The sequence below is a fragment of the Spinacia oleracea genome, chromosome 1 (assembly GCF_020520425.1).
Source record: "Spinacia oleracea cultivar Varoflay chromosome 1, BTI_SOV_V1, whole genome shotgun sequence".
In the NCBI taxonomy this organism is placed as follows: Eukaryota; Viridiplantae; Streptophyta; class Magnoliopsida; order Caryophyllales; family Amaranthaceae; genus Spinacia; species Spinacia oleracea.
Window position 1 is genome coordinate 38,975,037 of NC_079487.1, and position 16,974 is coordinate 38,992,010.

Here is a 16,974-nt window from a genome sequence, read left to right on the forward strand (position 1 = left end):
TCCTTTTGGATCTATCTCTATGGATCCTTATTCCCAAGATGTATTCAGCTTCTCCTAGGTCTTTCATGGAAAAACAACTTTTAAGCCATTCCTTGACTGACTCAAGCATGGTCTTGTCGTTTCCTATGAGAAGTATGTCATCCACATACAAGACTAGGAAAGCAATACTACTCCCACTCAACTTCTTGTATATACAAGATTCCTCTTCATTTCTGAGGAAGCCAAAAGATTTGACTGCCTCATCAAATCTGAGGTTCCAACTCCGGGATGCTTGCTTAAGCCCATAAATGGACTTCTTAAGCTTGCAAACTTTTCTTGGACTGTTTGGATCTTCAAAACCTTGTGGTTGTGTCATGTACACATCCTCTTTCAAGAACCCATTCAAGAAAGCGGTTTTGACGTCCATCTGCCAGATCTCATAGTCATGAAAGGCAGCAATCGCAAGAATTATCCTAATGGATTTCAGCATGGCTACTGGTGAGAAGGTTTCATCATAGTCAATACCATGAATTTGTCTAAAACCTTTTGCCACTAGTCTTGCCTTAAAGACATCAATGTTTCCATCTTTGTCCTTTTTCAGTTTGAAAATCCATTTGCAACCTATGGGTTTAACCCCATCAGGCAAAGCAACCAAGTCCCATACTTGATTTTCAAACATCGAATCCATTTCGGATCTCATGGCTTCAAGCCATTTCTCGGAGTCTTGACTCGTCAAAGCATTTGTGTAGCTAATAGGTTCCTCATGTTCTAAAATCTCTATTTCAGAACTTTCAGTCAAAAGGAAATCAATATATCTCTTTGACGGAATGACAGTCCTACTAGACCTACGTTGGGGAACAACAGGAGAAGTTTCCACCTCATTAGGTTGAGGGACTTCGCATGGATTATCTCCAAGTGGGACGGTAGAAGGCGCATGAATGGAATGCACCGCCTCCTGAGCATTTTCATGTTGGGTCGTCTCTGACGAGGTGTGAACCTCATCCATTTGTTGCTCATCTCGAATTTCTTCGAGATATACATTACTCCCACTTGTTTTTCTGGAAATAAACTCCTTTTCCAGAAAGACACCATCGCGAGCAACAAACACTTTGTTTTCGCTTTGGTTGTAGAAGTAGTATCCCTTAGTCTGTTTTGGGTAACCCACAAAAAGACACTTATCGGACTTGGGTGAAAGCTTATCAGAAAGTAAACGTTTTACATAAACTTCACAACCCCATGTCCTTAGAAAAGACAATTTTGGAACTTTTTCAGTCCACATCTCATATGGCGTCTTTTCTACTGCTTTGGACGGAGCTCTGTTGAGTGTGAATGCCGCTGTTTCAAGCGCAAATCCCCAAAATGAGGCAGGAAGGTTAGCAAGACTCATCATGGACCGAACCATATCTAATAGAGTTCGGTTCCTTCTTTCGGAAACCCCATTCAATTGTGGTGTCCCTGGTGGAGTCAATTGCGAAAGTATTCCACAATCTTTCAAATGATCACCAAACTCTTGAGATAAATATTCACCACCACGATCGGATCGCAATGCTTTAATTTTCTTTCCAAGTTGGTTTTGTACTTCATTTTGGAATTCCTTGAACTTTTCAAAGGATTCCGACTTATGTCGCATGAGGTAAACATATCCAAATCTGCTCACATCATCAGTAAAAGTAATGAAATACCCGTACCCTCCCCTAGCCAAAGTACTCATAGGTCCGCACACATCAGTATGTATGAGGGCTAAAAGATCATTGGCCCTTTCACTTGAGCCTGTGAAAGGAGATTTTGTCATTTTCCCCATTAAGCAAAACTCACATACTTCAAATGATTCAAAATCAAATGATTTGAGAATTCCATCCTTATGAAGTTTCTCTATGCGCTTTGAGCTTATGTGGCCTAATCGACAATGCCATAGGTAAGTAGGGTTCAAATCATTTGGTTTGTGTTTCTTGTTTTCTATGTGATAGATATGGTTTTGTAAGTCTAGTACATACAAACCATTTGATAATTTAGCAGAGACATAGAACATACCATTCAAATATGCTGAACAACAATTATTCATAATTTGAAATGAAAAACCTTCCGAGTCCAAAATCGGAATAGAAATTATGTTCTTGGTAATAACTGGAACGTAATAACAATTATAAAGTTCTAATATTAAACCAGAAGGCAAGCGTAAACTATAATCTCCTACAGCTAAAGCAGCAACTCTTGCTCCATTGCCTACTCGGAGATCCACTTCGCCTTTGCTCAAGCTCCTACTTCTTTTTAGTCCCTGCACATTACCAATAATGTGAGATCCACAAGCGGTATCAAATACCCAAGAAGCAGTTGTAGCTAAATTAACTTCTATGACATAGATACCTGAAGTTAAAGCACCAGTCTTCTTATCCTCCAGATATTTGGGGCAGTTCCTCTTCCAATGACCAATCTTGTGGCAGTGGTAGCACTCATGTTGAGCAGCTACCTTAGCCTTGGGAGTGGCCTTTGGCTTGGTTGAAGAGTTCTCATTGGCAACTACCTTGCCCTTGTTCTTCTTCATGGGAGCCCCTTTCTTCTTGAACTGCTTACCTTTACTAACCATTAGAACATCCTTATGTTTAGGTTTACTTGGTAAGTTTCTCTCAGCCTGAATTAGTGAACCATGCAACTCTTGCAGGGTAGCCTCCCCTCCTTGCATGTAGAAGTTCAACTTAAAGTTATGAAAATCTTCAGGCAAGGATCTGATGACTATGTCAGTTGCCAGGTCCTTAGGATAAGGGAAACCCAATTTCTCCATGGTCTGAAAATGTCCAATCAAATCGAACACATGCGGACCAACGGGCTTCCCCTCTTCCAACTTGGAATCCAGAAGTTTGCAGTTTGCTTCAAATCTCTCCAATCTAGCATTTTTCTGAAACAAAGTTTTCAGTTGCTGGATTATGCTGTAGGCATCCAGACCATCAAAACGTTTTTGATACTCTGGTTCCATGCAAGCAAGCATCAAGCATGTTACTTGCAAGGAGTTATCCTCTAGAGTTTGTCTAGCTCGCTTTTGAGCTGCAGTAGCATTTTCTGGCAAGGGTTCAGGGAGAGGATTGTCAAGAACACTTTCTTTTCCTTCCGCTCTGAGAACAATTCTCACAGCCATTTGCCATTGTAGGAAGTTGGTAGCATTCAGTTTGTCTTTTTCAATTAGAGGGCGCAAGTTAAAAGTAGAGTTGTTTGCACCAGACATGATAACTACAATAAAAAGTAAAGCAAGATTCAATATAATGTTTATCAAAAGTAGCAATTAAACAAATTCAATTCACTACTACCCTTTATTCAAAATTAGAAGTCCCCATTGAATAAAGAATTAACCAAGATCCCCTCCCACTACAATTAAACGGACTTTGGCCCTGCTACTTTAATTTATAGTATTCGAGGTAAGTAAACATTTTACTAATTATAACTGATTATAACTCTTGGTAGACAGGTTAACAACTCTTTGTATTTTCCTATCTCTTAGCTTCAAAACCCAAAACTTTGTCTTTTGATAGTTTTGTTGAGTTAAACCAAACATTAACATGTAAGTTTCAAAAAACCTACCCTACTATCCCCGGAATTATAAGCAACACCCTGCTTTGGCAGAACCTATTACTCATGATCTAAGGCTTTATAGGTGTTGTATGGAAAAGCACTTAAACTCAATATTATTTTGGGACCTAAGTTTACTATGTTGGTTAATTAAAAGTGAACACATTGCTTTAAATAACCACATACATAAACTCAATAAGCATTTTAAGGCAATATAAAATGCATAAAAATAAATGTGATCCTAGTATGGCCCCTAAAAAATAAGCTCAAATCTTCTTGGGTTCCTGTACATCTTTCTTGGATCTCCATCCTTGAATTTTTGATTGAACCTTCTTACTTCATCGAACTCATAATACGAACTTTATAATCTAATTTAAACTTTTAAATTAAATTACAACAATACAGAACGATGCGCAGATCGTATTTCAAAATTTACAAGAATACAAAACGATACGCAGATCGTATTTTCTATCCTATTTTGGGCCATACTAGTCACTTGCCTGTAACAAAATATCATATATGTTCCATACACGCATATAATATCAAAAAATATTAAACACAAATTATTTACTTATTAACTGTTAATAAGCAAATAATATTTCCAAAATAATTATAAAAACTTAAACAATTTAAATTTAACATTATTTATGAATCTTTATTATTTTAATTTCAATTACTATTTAAATATGGCAATAATCTCATTATTCAAGAATTTGCATTTAATAGAAATTTATCAATTGCTCAACTTAGAAAATCTTATTTTCCAAAATTACCAAAATAAAATTATTTTAACTTTAGAGAAACTAAATTAAAATAAACTTTTCCAATTTGGGCCTTGTTTAGGAAATCAGATTTTCTTTCAAGTTCACGTGAAACTGAATAACTGATTTAGGATTTTTTTTTTTTTTTTTTTTTTTTAATTTAATTTTATTAAATGCAGCATCACACTTTTCCCAAAACTCTCGACAAGCCCAGTATCTAAAACAAACACCTTCACGGCTTTGCCAGCCAGCAGCCATCAGGACCGCCGGCCAGCCGCCGCGGCTTAGCATCCAGCCACACTGGTCGACGCAGCCACCATCGGAAAACCTGCAGCAAGGCCATACAGTGGCCATGCCGACAGCAAACAGAGAGCAGCGAGGCAATAGCAGCAGCGTCGCTGCTCTACCGCCTGTCTCAGCCACCCGCACCGGTTTTGCACCGCCCTAATTCATCCTCCACCGTGGATCCACCGTCGCAGGTGGGGCCACCCAGCCATGGTGGATAATTCTTTGTAAATTTGTGCAACAATTACCCAAATTTAATTAATCTTTATCCAACTTTTGTTTAAAAATTAACAAATTTAATTAGGTGTTTAATTATCCGAAAATAATGGCAAAAAATTTGAATAAATTAACAATCCTTAAACTGAATTGTAGGGTTGTTAGAAGTTAGATTTCAATTTAAACTCTTTATTAAAATTAAATCTAACAAGAATTCAAAATTTAAGGCATAATTATCTTATTTATTCAAATAATTCAAGAAAATAACAATTATAATCCGAAAAATTCGAATTAAATTACCAGGAAGATCTATTGAATTTTCTTAACAAATAAAATCAAAAATTTTAATTGTTATCCTTAAATTTTATGATTAATCGAATTAAACACAAAAATTAACCAAATTCAATAATTAATATACAAAAATTCCGAAAATTAGTTAAAAAATTACCAAAAAATTTCGGCTATTGTATAAAAATTAGGGGATAATCAGTAGATTTATTTAACAAATTAAAAATCAAATCTTTAATTGTTATCAAATTATTTCCATGATTAATCTTATTAACCATTAAATAATTTAAAATCTGACGAATTTAATTTTAAAAAATCCGAAAATTTTTATGTGATATTAACTGTTAATTTTGACCCTGTGATAAAAATTTCGGAATTTTATAAATTTATTTTGAGCAAAAATTAATTAAATCACGATTTAATGATTCCAATCAATTAATATCATATATTAATTGTGCAAATTCAAGCCATAAATAAATCTTCCCTTAATTGAATCAAAATAATAATGTTGCATACAATCATGATCATAAAATATTATACAAGAGGCTAAAACTGATACCACTGTAGGAACATATAGATGCATAAAGCGGAATTTCAGGAAACAATTTCCTAACATCTATCACAGGATCTCATGCATAACAATAGTATAGATCAGATTAAGTCGAAAGAATAATCACCTTTGAAGCGTGTTCTCCCGTTCGTATGCAAGCTTCGAAGATCTTAGAGCCCCACTTGTTGCTCCTCTACTCAGTCCACAAGCACGAATTGAATCCCACGTATGCTAGTACGGAAGAGAACGATCACAATCTGTCTCTTGCTTTGTTTGGGATGTACGGCGTTTAGAGAATTAGAATTAGGGTTTTTGTGTTTTTCTTTTTGTCAGATATTTTGAATGAACGTGATTTCTAAATCCCTGACATTATAACTATTATAATGTGAGAGTTTTAGGTTAACACAAAACCAAGGCCCAACATTCTTTCCCTTAATAGACCGGTTGCCATCGGGCCTTTTGGGCCCATTCCAATTAGTGCTTATATGTGTGACCTTATAGGATTAAATTATTTTAGTTGTAGGTCCAATCAATATTGTCCTACTAATCACATTTATTCTCTAGCAAGCAAATATGATTACTAAAATAATTAACTTATTATCTTCATAATTAATTCCTATTTGTATTTAGTAATTGCCGGAAATGTCTAAGGACATAATTCCTTCATGCCTTTCAATATTCTTTGACTCAATTCAAGGCATATTATCAGGTCATACATTATCCAATTTAAATTCTTTTCACACGCCTTTGCGATTTATCTTTCATTCTGTCAGTAGTTAATAATCAATTGTGATGTTGTTTTTGGCCGCGAAACAGGGGTATGCAGGGGATGTGGCTGGCAGCAGTTTGCTATGTACATAAAGTTGGGAACATTCTATCTCATCCGCATGCCCATTGCATGCTTACTCGCCTTTCAGTTTCATTTGGATGTCAAGGTAATCCTCTTACTCCACATTTCCACAATTCATTGCAACTACTTATGCATATGTTTAAGTCATATTAATTTTGGTGATATAAATAGGGTCTTTGGATGGGTTTAATAAGGAAACTTCACTAGGGGATATGTTGCTACGAGCAAAGTCAAACTTTTTGGTGCAACAAAGTTTAATCTGTAAGTGTTATCTAGGGCATGGGCTGATTCCTTAAGAATTGGTGAAACAGAAGCAATGTAAGTCAAGGGGAGTCAACGGAACCTCATGCCCTGCACCCCTGACTGTCACATAGGTTAGTCCATCATATACTTTGCTCCATCCACCAACCTGTTTCTCCATAAAAGAAAAAAAGACAAAAAAACATTCACAAATCATCCACCAAGATATATTTCAGAAACTTGGAATATATACTGTACATAACACAATAACAGCAGGAGTTCCAGGAAAATTGAAAACTTGAATTGTCACTGACCTTTTCACTGTCATACCAGGTATACAGTCTGTGACTGTACTGAGATTAAGGGTATTGTTGGATTATCTTTTTGGATCATGATGGCTATGTTTCATCATTTAGTCATTCTCTTATTGTGCACTCGTACTCGTAGTAGTACTCTGCAAAACCATTGTCAATGTCTACACGGTTGCCACCCCTAACATCCTTGAGTTTCAAACATAGGTAAATGTAGTATCAGGATGAGTGGCAAGTCCCTTTAGAGATACCATTTTGTTAGACCGCCCAGACAAGTTTTCAGGACAGTGTTCATCCCTTTGGAAGATATAAGTATAGCCTTTATCCCAGAATTCACTAAGATTATGCCACAGATCTCCACTGTCTCATCATCACCACCTTCATGCCCAGCAAACACTTAAAACACCTCTATTCTTACATTTCCCACTAATATTTTATTTAACGATGTCATTATCCAGCTACGTATATAAGTCTGCAATCAAACCAGAAACAACATACAGGTTTTTGTTGTCTCAGCTTGTTAGCTGATTTGTTTTTTGTTCTTGAGATTGCAGTATTTTTTGCTTTGTATTAACTGCTTATTCTTTTTGGTAGTGTATAGTTGGGCTAATGCAGCTGTTAATTGTTATTGTGTTTGTGTGGAAACATAGTGCAGATGCTCCATTTATGAGCTTATGCTTCTTTGGTGGTCTGCCAGCACTGTGCTAGCTGGTGTACATGTATATTCATTATGTCCATATATATACTTTCCTTTCTTTCTAATAAAATTTTTGCTGTTATTTTGTATCAATTTGATTTCTTCTGCTTTTTGAGTGGCCTGATACTGATTGGTAAATTTGTCTCTGGGCTAGTTGGGTGTTATACATTTTGAATTCATTAGCATATTCCCACTGAATTTCTCTCATAAAGAACAGATACTTTGCATTTTTAAGGAGAGATAGTGATGGATTATCTATGATATTGCTGTTTTTTCTTATTTGAATTGTATGGTTGTCAAATACAGATGCAACTTTAAGGAATTGAGATTTTCATTTAAAAATAGTTGTATCTAGGTATTGCTTACTTTTTTTGTAAAATTTCATGTTTTTATTTGAGTAAACATGAATTTTATTATATTATTTATCATGTTTTAGCTAGCGTACCATCTTTAACTTGTGTCCATTCGTGATTTAAACTTGCAGTAGCAGGGTGAGCTAAATGGAGAAGAAATGTAGATCTAGCAAATGAGACGGTGGAGGCTCTTGTTTGTTTTTGGGTCATTTTGTGATTTCTAGTAATCTTTAATTTGTTTCTATGGATTTTATGTATTTTTGCCATTAAAAACACTAAATTAATTTGTGAACAACTATTGTGTAATGCATGTGTCCTATTGGCACCAAAATTGTAATATTACTATTTAAGTCAATGAAAACCTTTTGTTTTGGCATCCTTTCTAAAATTACAATAATAATAATAATAATAATAATAATAATTATTATTATTATTATTATTACTATTATTATTATTACGAATAAATGAACCCGTTGCATTAGATGTCCAACAGATTTTTTGGACAATAAATTACCGTTGCATTAGGGAAAAATGCGTTGTATTATTTCATTAAGCTATCTCAGATACCCGTCGCATTAGCTAAAACTCCCGTTGCATTAGTTAAAATACCCGTCGCATTAGCTAAAATACCCGTCGCATTAGCTAAAGAACTAATGCGACACCCCATCTAAGGAACGTCGCATTAGATGTTCACGTAATGCGACTGTATCAATTTTCCGTTGCATTAGGCCTAATGCAACGCCACCGGATGCAAGGGTTATTTGTCGTCGCATTAGGTCTAATGCAACGGATTTTGATGCCTACTGCAATTATTTTAGGCGTCGCATCTGATTAGAAATGTAGTAGTGTGGTAAAAGTTTTATTGTTTAAACTCAAGGGTCAGGAGGTTCAAACCATGTTTGACCTTTTTTTTAATGTACATAAAAGATTACATGGAGCGAACGACCCATAAGCAGAGCGTCACGTGACACGTATACTTTCTTTTAGACTCCTTTCAATATATTGTAATAGATTTAGTTTCATAGACCCAAATTAAGCACCAAAGATATTAAATACCATGTACTCCGTATTTATTAATTAATTCATTAGAAGAATAAAAATATATAATGTTGATATATGAGTATATGAAAAATAAGCTAAAAATTCAATAACTTAACCAATCAGATTTACCAAACAGTTTATCTAATCAGCTACCTTATCAGTTTCAGTTACTACCTTATCAATTTCAGTTAACTTATGAGTTTCAGCTTCATTTCAGTTAGTGTTGCCAAAGAGAGCCTTAATTAAATGGTATCAAGAGCTCAAGAAAACATGACTATGTAGAGAACCATCCTCCATCGTAATCCACGACTTGAGAGAGAATGGCTGCTCGTTGATCTCGAGTACTCTAGCTCCTCTAGTCCAATTTCCATAACCACCATAACCAGAATGGCGTGTGAAGCAAAGCCAAAACTTTTTGTAAGGACAACACCAGTCTAGTCCATGGTTATGCCCTACGAAAACAGCCTAAAAAATAACAAGAAGCAGACAATGAAACTACATAGTAAGGTCATGTAAATTCTAAAAATATGTCCAAGTACTAGGATATATAGTTTGTAGTTGATTGCATACCTGAACTGAAGGTCGAGCTTCTAAGGCCTTCATGATCCCGTGTTCAGCTTCTTGAGGAGCAACACTCTCTTTGTTTATCGATCCTACACAAGGCTTATTAATCACACCAGAAGGTGCCACAGTTTTATAAGCTCTGCTAGGAATGTGCCAGAAGATTATTTCTGGCACCCTGAAAGTGTAGCTTAAACATGTCAATTTAGTTACTGGTAAACCTGAAGAAAATGAATCAACAAATGCAGGTCTTTTGTACCTCGAATCAGGGTTGATTTCCTGAGCTGTGCTGTTAAACCATTTTGCTTGTACAGTTGATATTACTTCCGGATAAGTCCCTCCTCCAGAATCTAGGAAGTATAGGTAGGCTACTGGTGATTCTGAATCATCTGACGATGAGATTTTGAGGACGTAATTGGATACACTAGGCCATAGATTATTAGGACCCTTTTGAGAGAATGATAATGCACTGCTCCCGATGTCATGATTCATCAATTGCAAACGGGTTGTGCCCATGAAGATGCAATTATCCTCCCCTTCAATTCAAGGAAGAATCAAATTAAATCAATGTTTGGAATCTCAAAGAATACTAATTAAACTACGGAGTATCATTTTTTGTTTGAGAAGAAACTTAATTGATCACCTGAAGATGATGAAATTAGTGATGAACACTTGAGAGGGGGAATCCCACTATCTGAAAACCATTCTGTTGGCCATATAAAATGGGCATCATCATGGTTTCCGAAAACAGCTGCCCAAGGAATGCACCTATCTTTTGTTGGTGAGAGCGCCTGGTCCCAATACAGACTTGCATTTGCAATCGGTATGTTATCAGCTGTGAGAACATCTCCTAGATATATCACAAAGTCTGCATACGTAATGGTAGTTATAAATTCAAGCAGCAGACTGACTACTCGTGATCACTTCAGTATCTCATCGAAATCATGCTTATACTAACACAGAACAACAATATGGTACTGATCGCAAATAGCATTAAGCAGACAGTCATACAGATAAACAAGGTATTAGATGCCTGAGGCAATTAAACAAAATAGTGATAACTTAGTCAACTAAATAACTCTGTAAAACTGTTTATTAGCTAGCTGAATCAGTATTAGACCAAAACAAGATTGATGTTCAAAGTGATAGAAAATTGGTTGAGTAGCCGAGCAGGTATTATGCTAGACGGTCTGACCAAATGTTTTGGTCGTCACCAGTTAGATTTTTCACCTTTACCAACTCTGCTTATATTTAACTAGAACAGAACTTGTTCTAATGAAATAATAACCCCATTTGGACATATGGCATGACAACAAACAACCATAAACCAACAATAACGCTCACTAAAAAGGTAGAGTTAGTTTGAACTTTGACAGATCGAACTAGGAATTGACTTATTAAAGAATACTCTCTCAGTCCAAAATTTACTGTTACTTTGATATTAGGGAGTATAATTTAAACTATTAACGTGACATACTGACATCTAAATTGCGAAAAAGCTACATATACCCCCTGGGTATGGAATAGTGTCATACTCTGTGCTGTGATTAGTTTAGATTTATAAATACCATGTGGGGTTGCTATTTTAGATTTAAATTTAAATCCCATGTGGAGTTGCTTGTGTGAAATTAAAATAACCAATGGGAGCTCAGGGTATGACATTATTCCATACCCAGGGGTATATGTATCAACTTCCTCTAAATTGGGACGAAAATAGTGAAAAACTAGACTCTAGAATGCTGTATAAAAACTGTACCAACATTACAGGTCTACAGCTAGCCTCTAATCCTCTATTTACTATTGTTATACATGCGGAACATGAGGGCCAGCTGTGAAGTGAATAGATAAGCATAAGCATTGTACAACTTCACTTGAAAATAAGAGCCACACATATGTTCGAAAAAAAGTTGCCAGTTGTCAGTTGTCACTCTTAAAAAGTAAAATACAGTGCCTAAAAGAGTAGAAAATTGTTCACTTTTATATAGGAAATTCTCAGATCATATATCATAAAATTCATATGACAAATATGAACTAGACCAATGGGGTACGGCTTAATGTATCCGTTATGCTGTACACCAGAGAACGTGAGAGAGTGTAAAATTACATCCGGATATAAAACAGAGATTTTAGGTATACAACAGATCATCACCTGGTTTCTCTTGATCAAGGATAAAAGACATAACTTTGGTAGAGTGGATATCTTGAAGAGGGCCCCAGCTAGTCCACGTGTCTTCACCAAAATGCAAGTCTGCAAAGATTGTAATCTTGAAGGTCGAGCCTTTCCGTACTTGAAGATTTTTTCCTGTACTTGGCTTAACAACCACCACTGAAACAAAACTTATTAATGGCAAGAGTAGAACCAAAACAAGGACGGAGAATTTTTTATGTTTTCCATTTTGCCCCTCCATTTCTTTTAGGAAATCGAGAGGATCCCCTCCCTCCTTATGTTGCTAGACTTGGACTGCTACCAATTTGAGGTAGTTTTGTTATGAGTGGTCTAGTTTGCTACTTTTGCTTCCTAAAAGAGGATAAGTAATGCTTAAAAGTTTTAAACTAACCCGATTGCCCAAAATGCCCCTATGTAAATTGATGGTTAACGCTCACACGGAGAAGGGTTTAGTCCAACACGATGCAATACACGACTGTAAGAACTTAGAATCCGGTCTTTATCATTTTCCTTCCCGTACTTATATGTTATATCCTTCTATATGGTTAGAAAGATAGTCAACTACTTGTCTACTTCTATTATGCTACAAAGATTAAAAATACTCGTATGCATGATTCGTCATGCTTGTTAGTTGTTACATACCGATGTTTGAGAAGGGTAGAATAGTAAAAGCATTATAGCTTACTTCCATAGCAACTCCTTTTGATTATTGTTTAACTAAGTTTCTTTTCCATTTTTGTTAAGGCATGTTGGGAGGTACAATGTAACAATGTAACAATGTAACAATGAGATATTCTTTGGCATATATTTGTGAAGTTTCATTGACAAAGAGAGCCTAATTAATTAATTGGATTTTGCAAATTTGAGGGCATCAAGAACCAAACTTATCTGAAACGAACAAGGGGGGAAATGATAGGCAATAAGAACTTGTGACTAGTGAAGCTAATTGAATTTCTGGAACAAATGACTCTGTACTTCTTGTAAACAGATGATTCGTTTGAAAAAGGAAATAAAATTATCGAGAACACGAGATTATTAAGAGTGCTTACACCCCAAGATCATCCATATATGATATATCGTTGTGTTACACACATAAAACACAGCAGGTGAAGGTCGTTCACCTAGTTGGTTACCATCAAGCTACTAAAGAACCTTGTATTATTACAAAATAGTTTATGTACTGTAATTAGTACCATCATCTCCATCTACGTACGCCATTATGGTTCTAGATTAACAAAAGAATTTTGATTATTATGTATTAACAAAATACCACCAGCTAATGTTCTTTCAACAGCGCGCTGCAAAAATTGTTCAGAGTCCTGATAATCTACCATTGCCTTGAAACGGGTTTCCACTTTACCACAGGACGGTTGAAATTAGAAAAATTGCCTCTCCTGTTGCTTCCATAACCACCAGTGAATGACCTGTCATTACCATGGTTGAATTGGGAGATGTTCAACTTGGATGAATTCCAACCTCCATGGTCCGACTTGTTATTGTAGCCATTCCATGTTGATCCACCATAATAATTATTTTCTTCGTGGTTAACCATATTGTTAGTAACATAAACAAAACCATCCTCCCAGCCATTATTCGAGTAACCTTTCTCTGCATTATTATTGTCACCCCGATAATCATAATAATCATGCTCCCAACCAATGTTCGAGCAACCTTTCTCTGCATTATTATTGTCACCCCGATGGTGATGATCATCTTCCCAGCCATTATTCGAGCAACCTTTCTCTGCATTATTCAAACTGTCAGGATTGTTCGACTGTGGATCCTTTTCTTCAACATCCCCCCATCCCATGGATGCTAATACATATTGCTCAGGAACCACAGGAATCCCAACAACTACACCACTGTACTTGTGATCTGACTCACAAAAGTTATCTGAATCTCTCTTTTCCAAGTCCAACATGAGCTCAGAGTCAACATTGGTATCCCAGTCAATCTCGTGGATGAAGATGTCAGGATCCGGAAGTTCAATGTCACAAGGATGGCCGAGAATATCTGCCCAAAACCGCTTCTTGGCATTCCAAAAAGCCTCCTCCACTGCAGAGTCTTTCCAATTTATCACCTTTTCATCCTGGAACATGTATTTTTGTGTATCTAATACCTTTTTCCATGAAACTCCACCAACAGTTGCACAGAATTTCTTCTCCAGTGAAAGAACAGATTGCTGCTCCCAACCTACACAGTAAAGTGGAGGATGACCACATTGTTTGCTAGGTTATAGAATTAGAAACAAAAAAGAACCATACAGCAATCTGATAAGTCCCAAGTCCTAACTCTACTTATCTTGCCACATTATGAATTCTCTATATTTGCATACCCCAATCTAATCTACAGAATTTGATTAGTTTTTATCATGATCGTCTCACTTAGAATATGGAAAGACACGGTTTAGGACTGTCCTTCTATAGCGCAAACACTAACGCACAGTCCCTAAACATGGCCATTCCTCACAGGGAAGGGGACCAGCGCTTCCCTATCGGCTATCGCTGGCTTGCGACTTTTAAGTGACAACAATCTGAATTGCCTTGCAACATTCTCATGTGGTATTGCTCAACTAGGCTAGACTTTCCAAAATGATGATTTCAAATCCAAATATTCCATATCATAAGTTGCTCTTTCGGTCTTTCCATCAAACATAAAAGTTGTTTGTTTTCATAAGCAGCTTTAGTCTTCAACCCTTTTATAGCACAGACAAAGGTTGTGTATAAGGGAATACGCAACATAAACACCAAAAATAGTGTCCAAAAAGATTCTCAACACTTTATTCCTTGCTATTTCAAGTTTTCAACAAATAAATACATATAAATCAGGAAATATCTTCCAAATATATCAATGTCAGATACACCAATACAATATTTCCTAATTTAACACGTATGTTTATGAACTATTACGGAGTACTCGATTTCATTGTTTCTAAATTCAACATATATTTTTTAAAATTTAATTACACACTAAAACGAGCCACTAGGGCGCTGTCGATTTCAGGACGTGTAATTGTCGTAAAATAAGCCATCAACACTATAATCACAATAAAAATATGAAATTTCAAGAAACCCAAATCCAATTTTTCTGGGCAGTAAGCTCAAATTTAAAGTTAAACACCCAAAAGAAAGTAAATTAATTGAAAGAAACAGATAATTATCAGAGAATACAGACAACAAAGATCAAAAATAGAAAGTCTGACAAATTACCGTTGCCAAAAGAAGACCTCTTGTTATTGTTCTGTGATCTCGACCTTGAACCACCATTGAAATTCTCCTCCTTTGGTTTCTTCTTCCAGTAAACACGATTATTATTACTATTATTATAATTACTATTATCCATCATAGCCTAAACCACCAAGAATTGTTCTGAAATTTCAAAAACCCAGAATAATTCTGCAAAAATTGAACCAACCCAGAAAAATTCTGCGAAAATTAAACGGACCCAGAAAAACTGTTGCAAGAAAAGAGGGGTTTTTTTGAAGGCGACCAAATTACCACAGTATTAGCTATAGCTTTGATTTTATTTTATATTATTATTATTTGGGGGAGAGAAAGCCGAGGTTCCTGGGAGGAAAGTTTTGAGAGGGGGGGTTATATCATATGGTGGGGCTAAGTAAATTACTATCCAAACTCAAAATGGATACATCCGATTCTCGAATACCCGATTACATAGCTCTATAATCCGAATTGAGATGAGAATAGGAGTCGAAAGCATAGATATAGTAAGAAATCAATTGGAATGAGAATACGATTACAATGTAATGTAAATATAGCAAAAATATTGTTAGAGTATTTATTAAAACAACTAGTATTTTGACCCGTGTAATGCACGAAAGCATCTCTACTATTATATTAAAAGACGTTTATAAAAACGTATATGTGCCACGTAGACCCCTCCTAACGCCACATCACCATTAATTAACATCATGACATGACATTGATAACAAAAAATTATGTAATAAGGATAGAACATAGGAACTCATCAATTAAAAGTTACAATTCCTACCATCATGTCATATCTTTTCATATAAATACAAATGTAATCTTTAAAAAATGAATAAATAAATTAAAGAAAAATGAAAGTAAAAAACAAAAGGGAATAATTACTGTACTTAAAATGTACAGTTCTTTCCCTCTCAATTTTCCATCTTAAGCTTTAAAAACGAAAAAACATGGGGTAATGGAGTGTAATTATGAGTACGGAAGAGAAAAACATTAACGAAGGTATAATAATCAACTAATCACAAATAAGAGGATTCAATTTTGTTTTGATTTTCGGATACGGGGCTTCAGATTGGAAGGTTGTTGATCGGCCACTGATCTTACGCCACGACGACAATCTGTTAACGACACCACCTATATGGACACATATTTACAAAAAGTAAACCGCGCTTAAATTAAACCCGGAGCAACGCCCGGACCACACACTATATATATATATATATATATATATATATATATATATATATATATATATATATATATATATATATATATATATATATAGAATCGGGATCTGGTGAGAACCACCCCTTAAGATGAGAACTGAGAACTTATCTCAGCCGTCGGATCCATTCAATCCTACCGCTCACGATTCCCCCGCTCAATTCATCCATTAAGGGTATTTTCGTAATTTTTCTACTGAATGACCTTTCAACTTTTCTGAGATTTTCCTTCTCTCCTCCCGCATTTTTTATTCTGGACTTTCTCTCTCCTCTTTTCTCATCTCTTGCGCTTCCTTTCCAGATTCTCATCCGCTCTTTCTTATTGAACTTCGATTCTTGTTCTCGCAAATTCTGTTGTGGTAAGTGAGTTTGATTCTACTTTTTATTGTTAATTTTCTTTAATTGGGTTTTCAATTGAAATTTGTTGCCTTCTATTCGATTTTTCGTTCTGATTTTACTAGAATTAGGGATTTGCTTTTGATTTCCTCGACTTGTATTTTTAGAGTTTCAATCTTCGTCGTTCTCGCAATTTCATTCTATTAGGTGATTCTATTCTAATTTTAATTGTTCATTTAATTTAATAGGGTTTTCAATTGAATTTTGTGCGTTTTACTTGATTTTTGTTCTTATTTTTCTTGAATGAGGGTTATGCATTAGATTTCCTCGAATT

The 16,974-nt window shown here is 35.5% G+C and overlaps 2 protein-coding genes and 1 long non-coding RNA gene across 4 annotated transcripts; 1 reads left to right on the top strand and 2 right to left on the bottom strand.

Annotated features, from left to right (window-relative positions):
* The first annotated feature begins 6,310 nt into the window (after positions 1-6,310).
* LOC110787813 (uncharacterized) lies at positions 6,311-8,468 on the top strand. 2 transcript variants are annotated; one of them, XR_008926532.1, is made up of 2 exons: positions 6,311-6,572; positions 8,220-8,468. It is a non-coding gene; the product is annotated as an uncharacterized lncRNA (long non-coding RNA). The 2 variants fall into 2 exon arrangements; XR_008926533.1 differs by lacking the exon at positions 6,311-6,572 and adding an exon at positions 6,931-7,538.
* A 673-nt stretch (positions 8,469-9,141) lies between these two features.
* LOC110797709 (probable inactive purple acid phosphatase 16) lies at positions 9,142-12,319 on the bottom strand. The gene is made up of 5 exons (XM_022002813.2): positions 11,840-12,319; positions 10,334-10,558; positions 9,950-10,226; positions 9,700-9,868; positions 9,142-9,594 (listed from the first exon to the last, which is right to left on the bottom strand). Exons 1-5 carry the CDS (start codon positions 12,096-12,098, stop codon positions 9,382-9,384), a joined length of 1,143 nt encoding a protein of 380 aa, XP_021858505.1. The 5' UTR covers positions 12,099-12,319; the 3' UTR covers positions 9,142-9,381.
* A 583-nt stretch (positions 12,320-12,902) lies between these two features.
* On the bottom strand, positions 12,903-15,520 carry LOC110797710 (uncharacterized). Its single transcript, XM_022002814.2, has 2 exons — positions 15,067-15,520; positions 12,903-14,050 (listed from the first exon to the last, which is right to left on the bottom strand). The coding sequence occupies exons 1-2, from the start codon at positions 15,200-15,202 to the stop codon at positions 13,185-13,187; spliced, it is 1,002 nt and encodes a 333-aa protein (XP_021858506.1). The 5' UTR covers positions 15,203-15,520; the 3' UTR covers positions 12,903-13,184.
* Between the last annotated feature and the right edge of the window lie 1,454 nt (positions 15,521-16,974).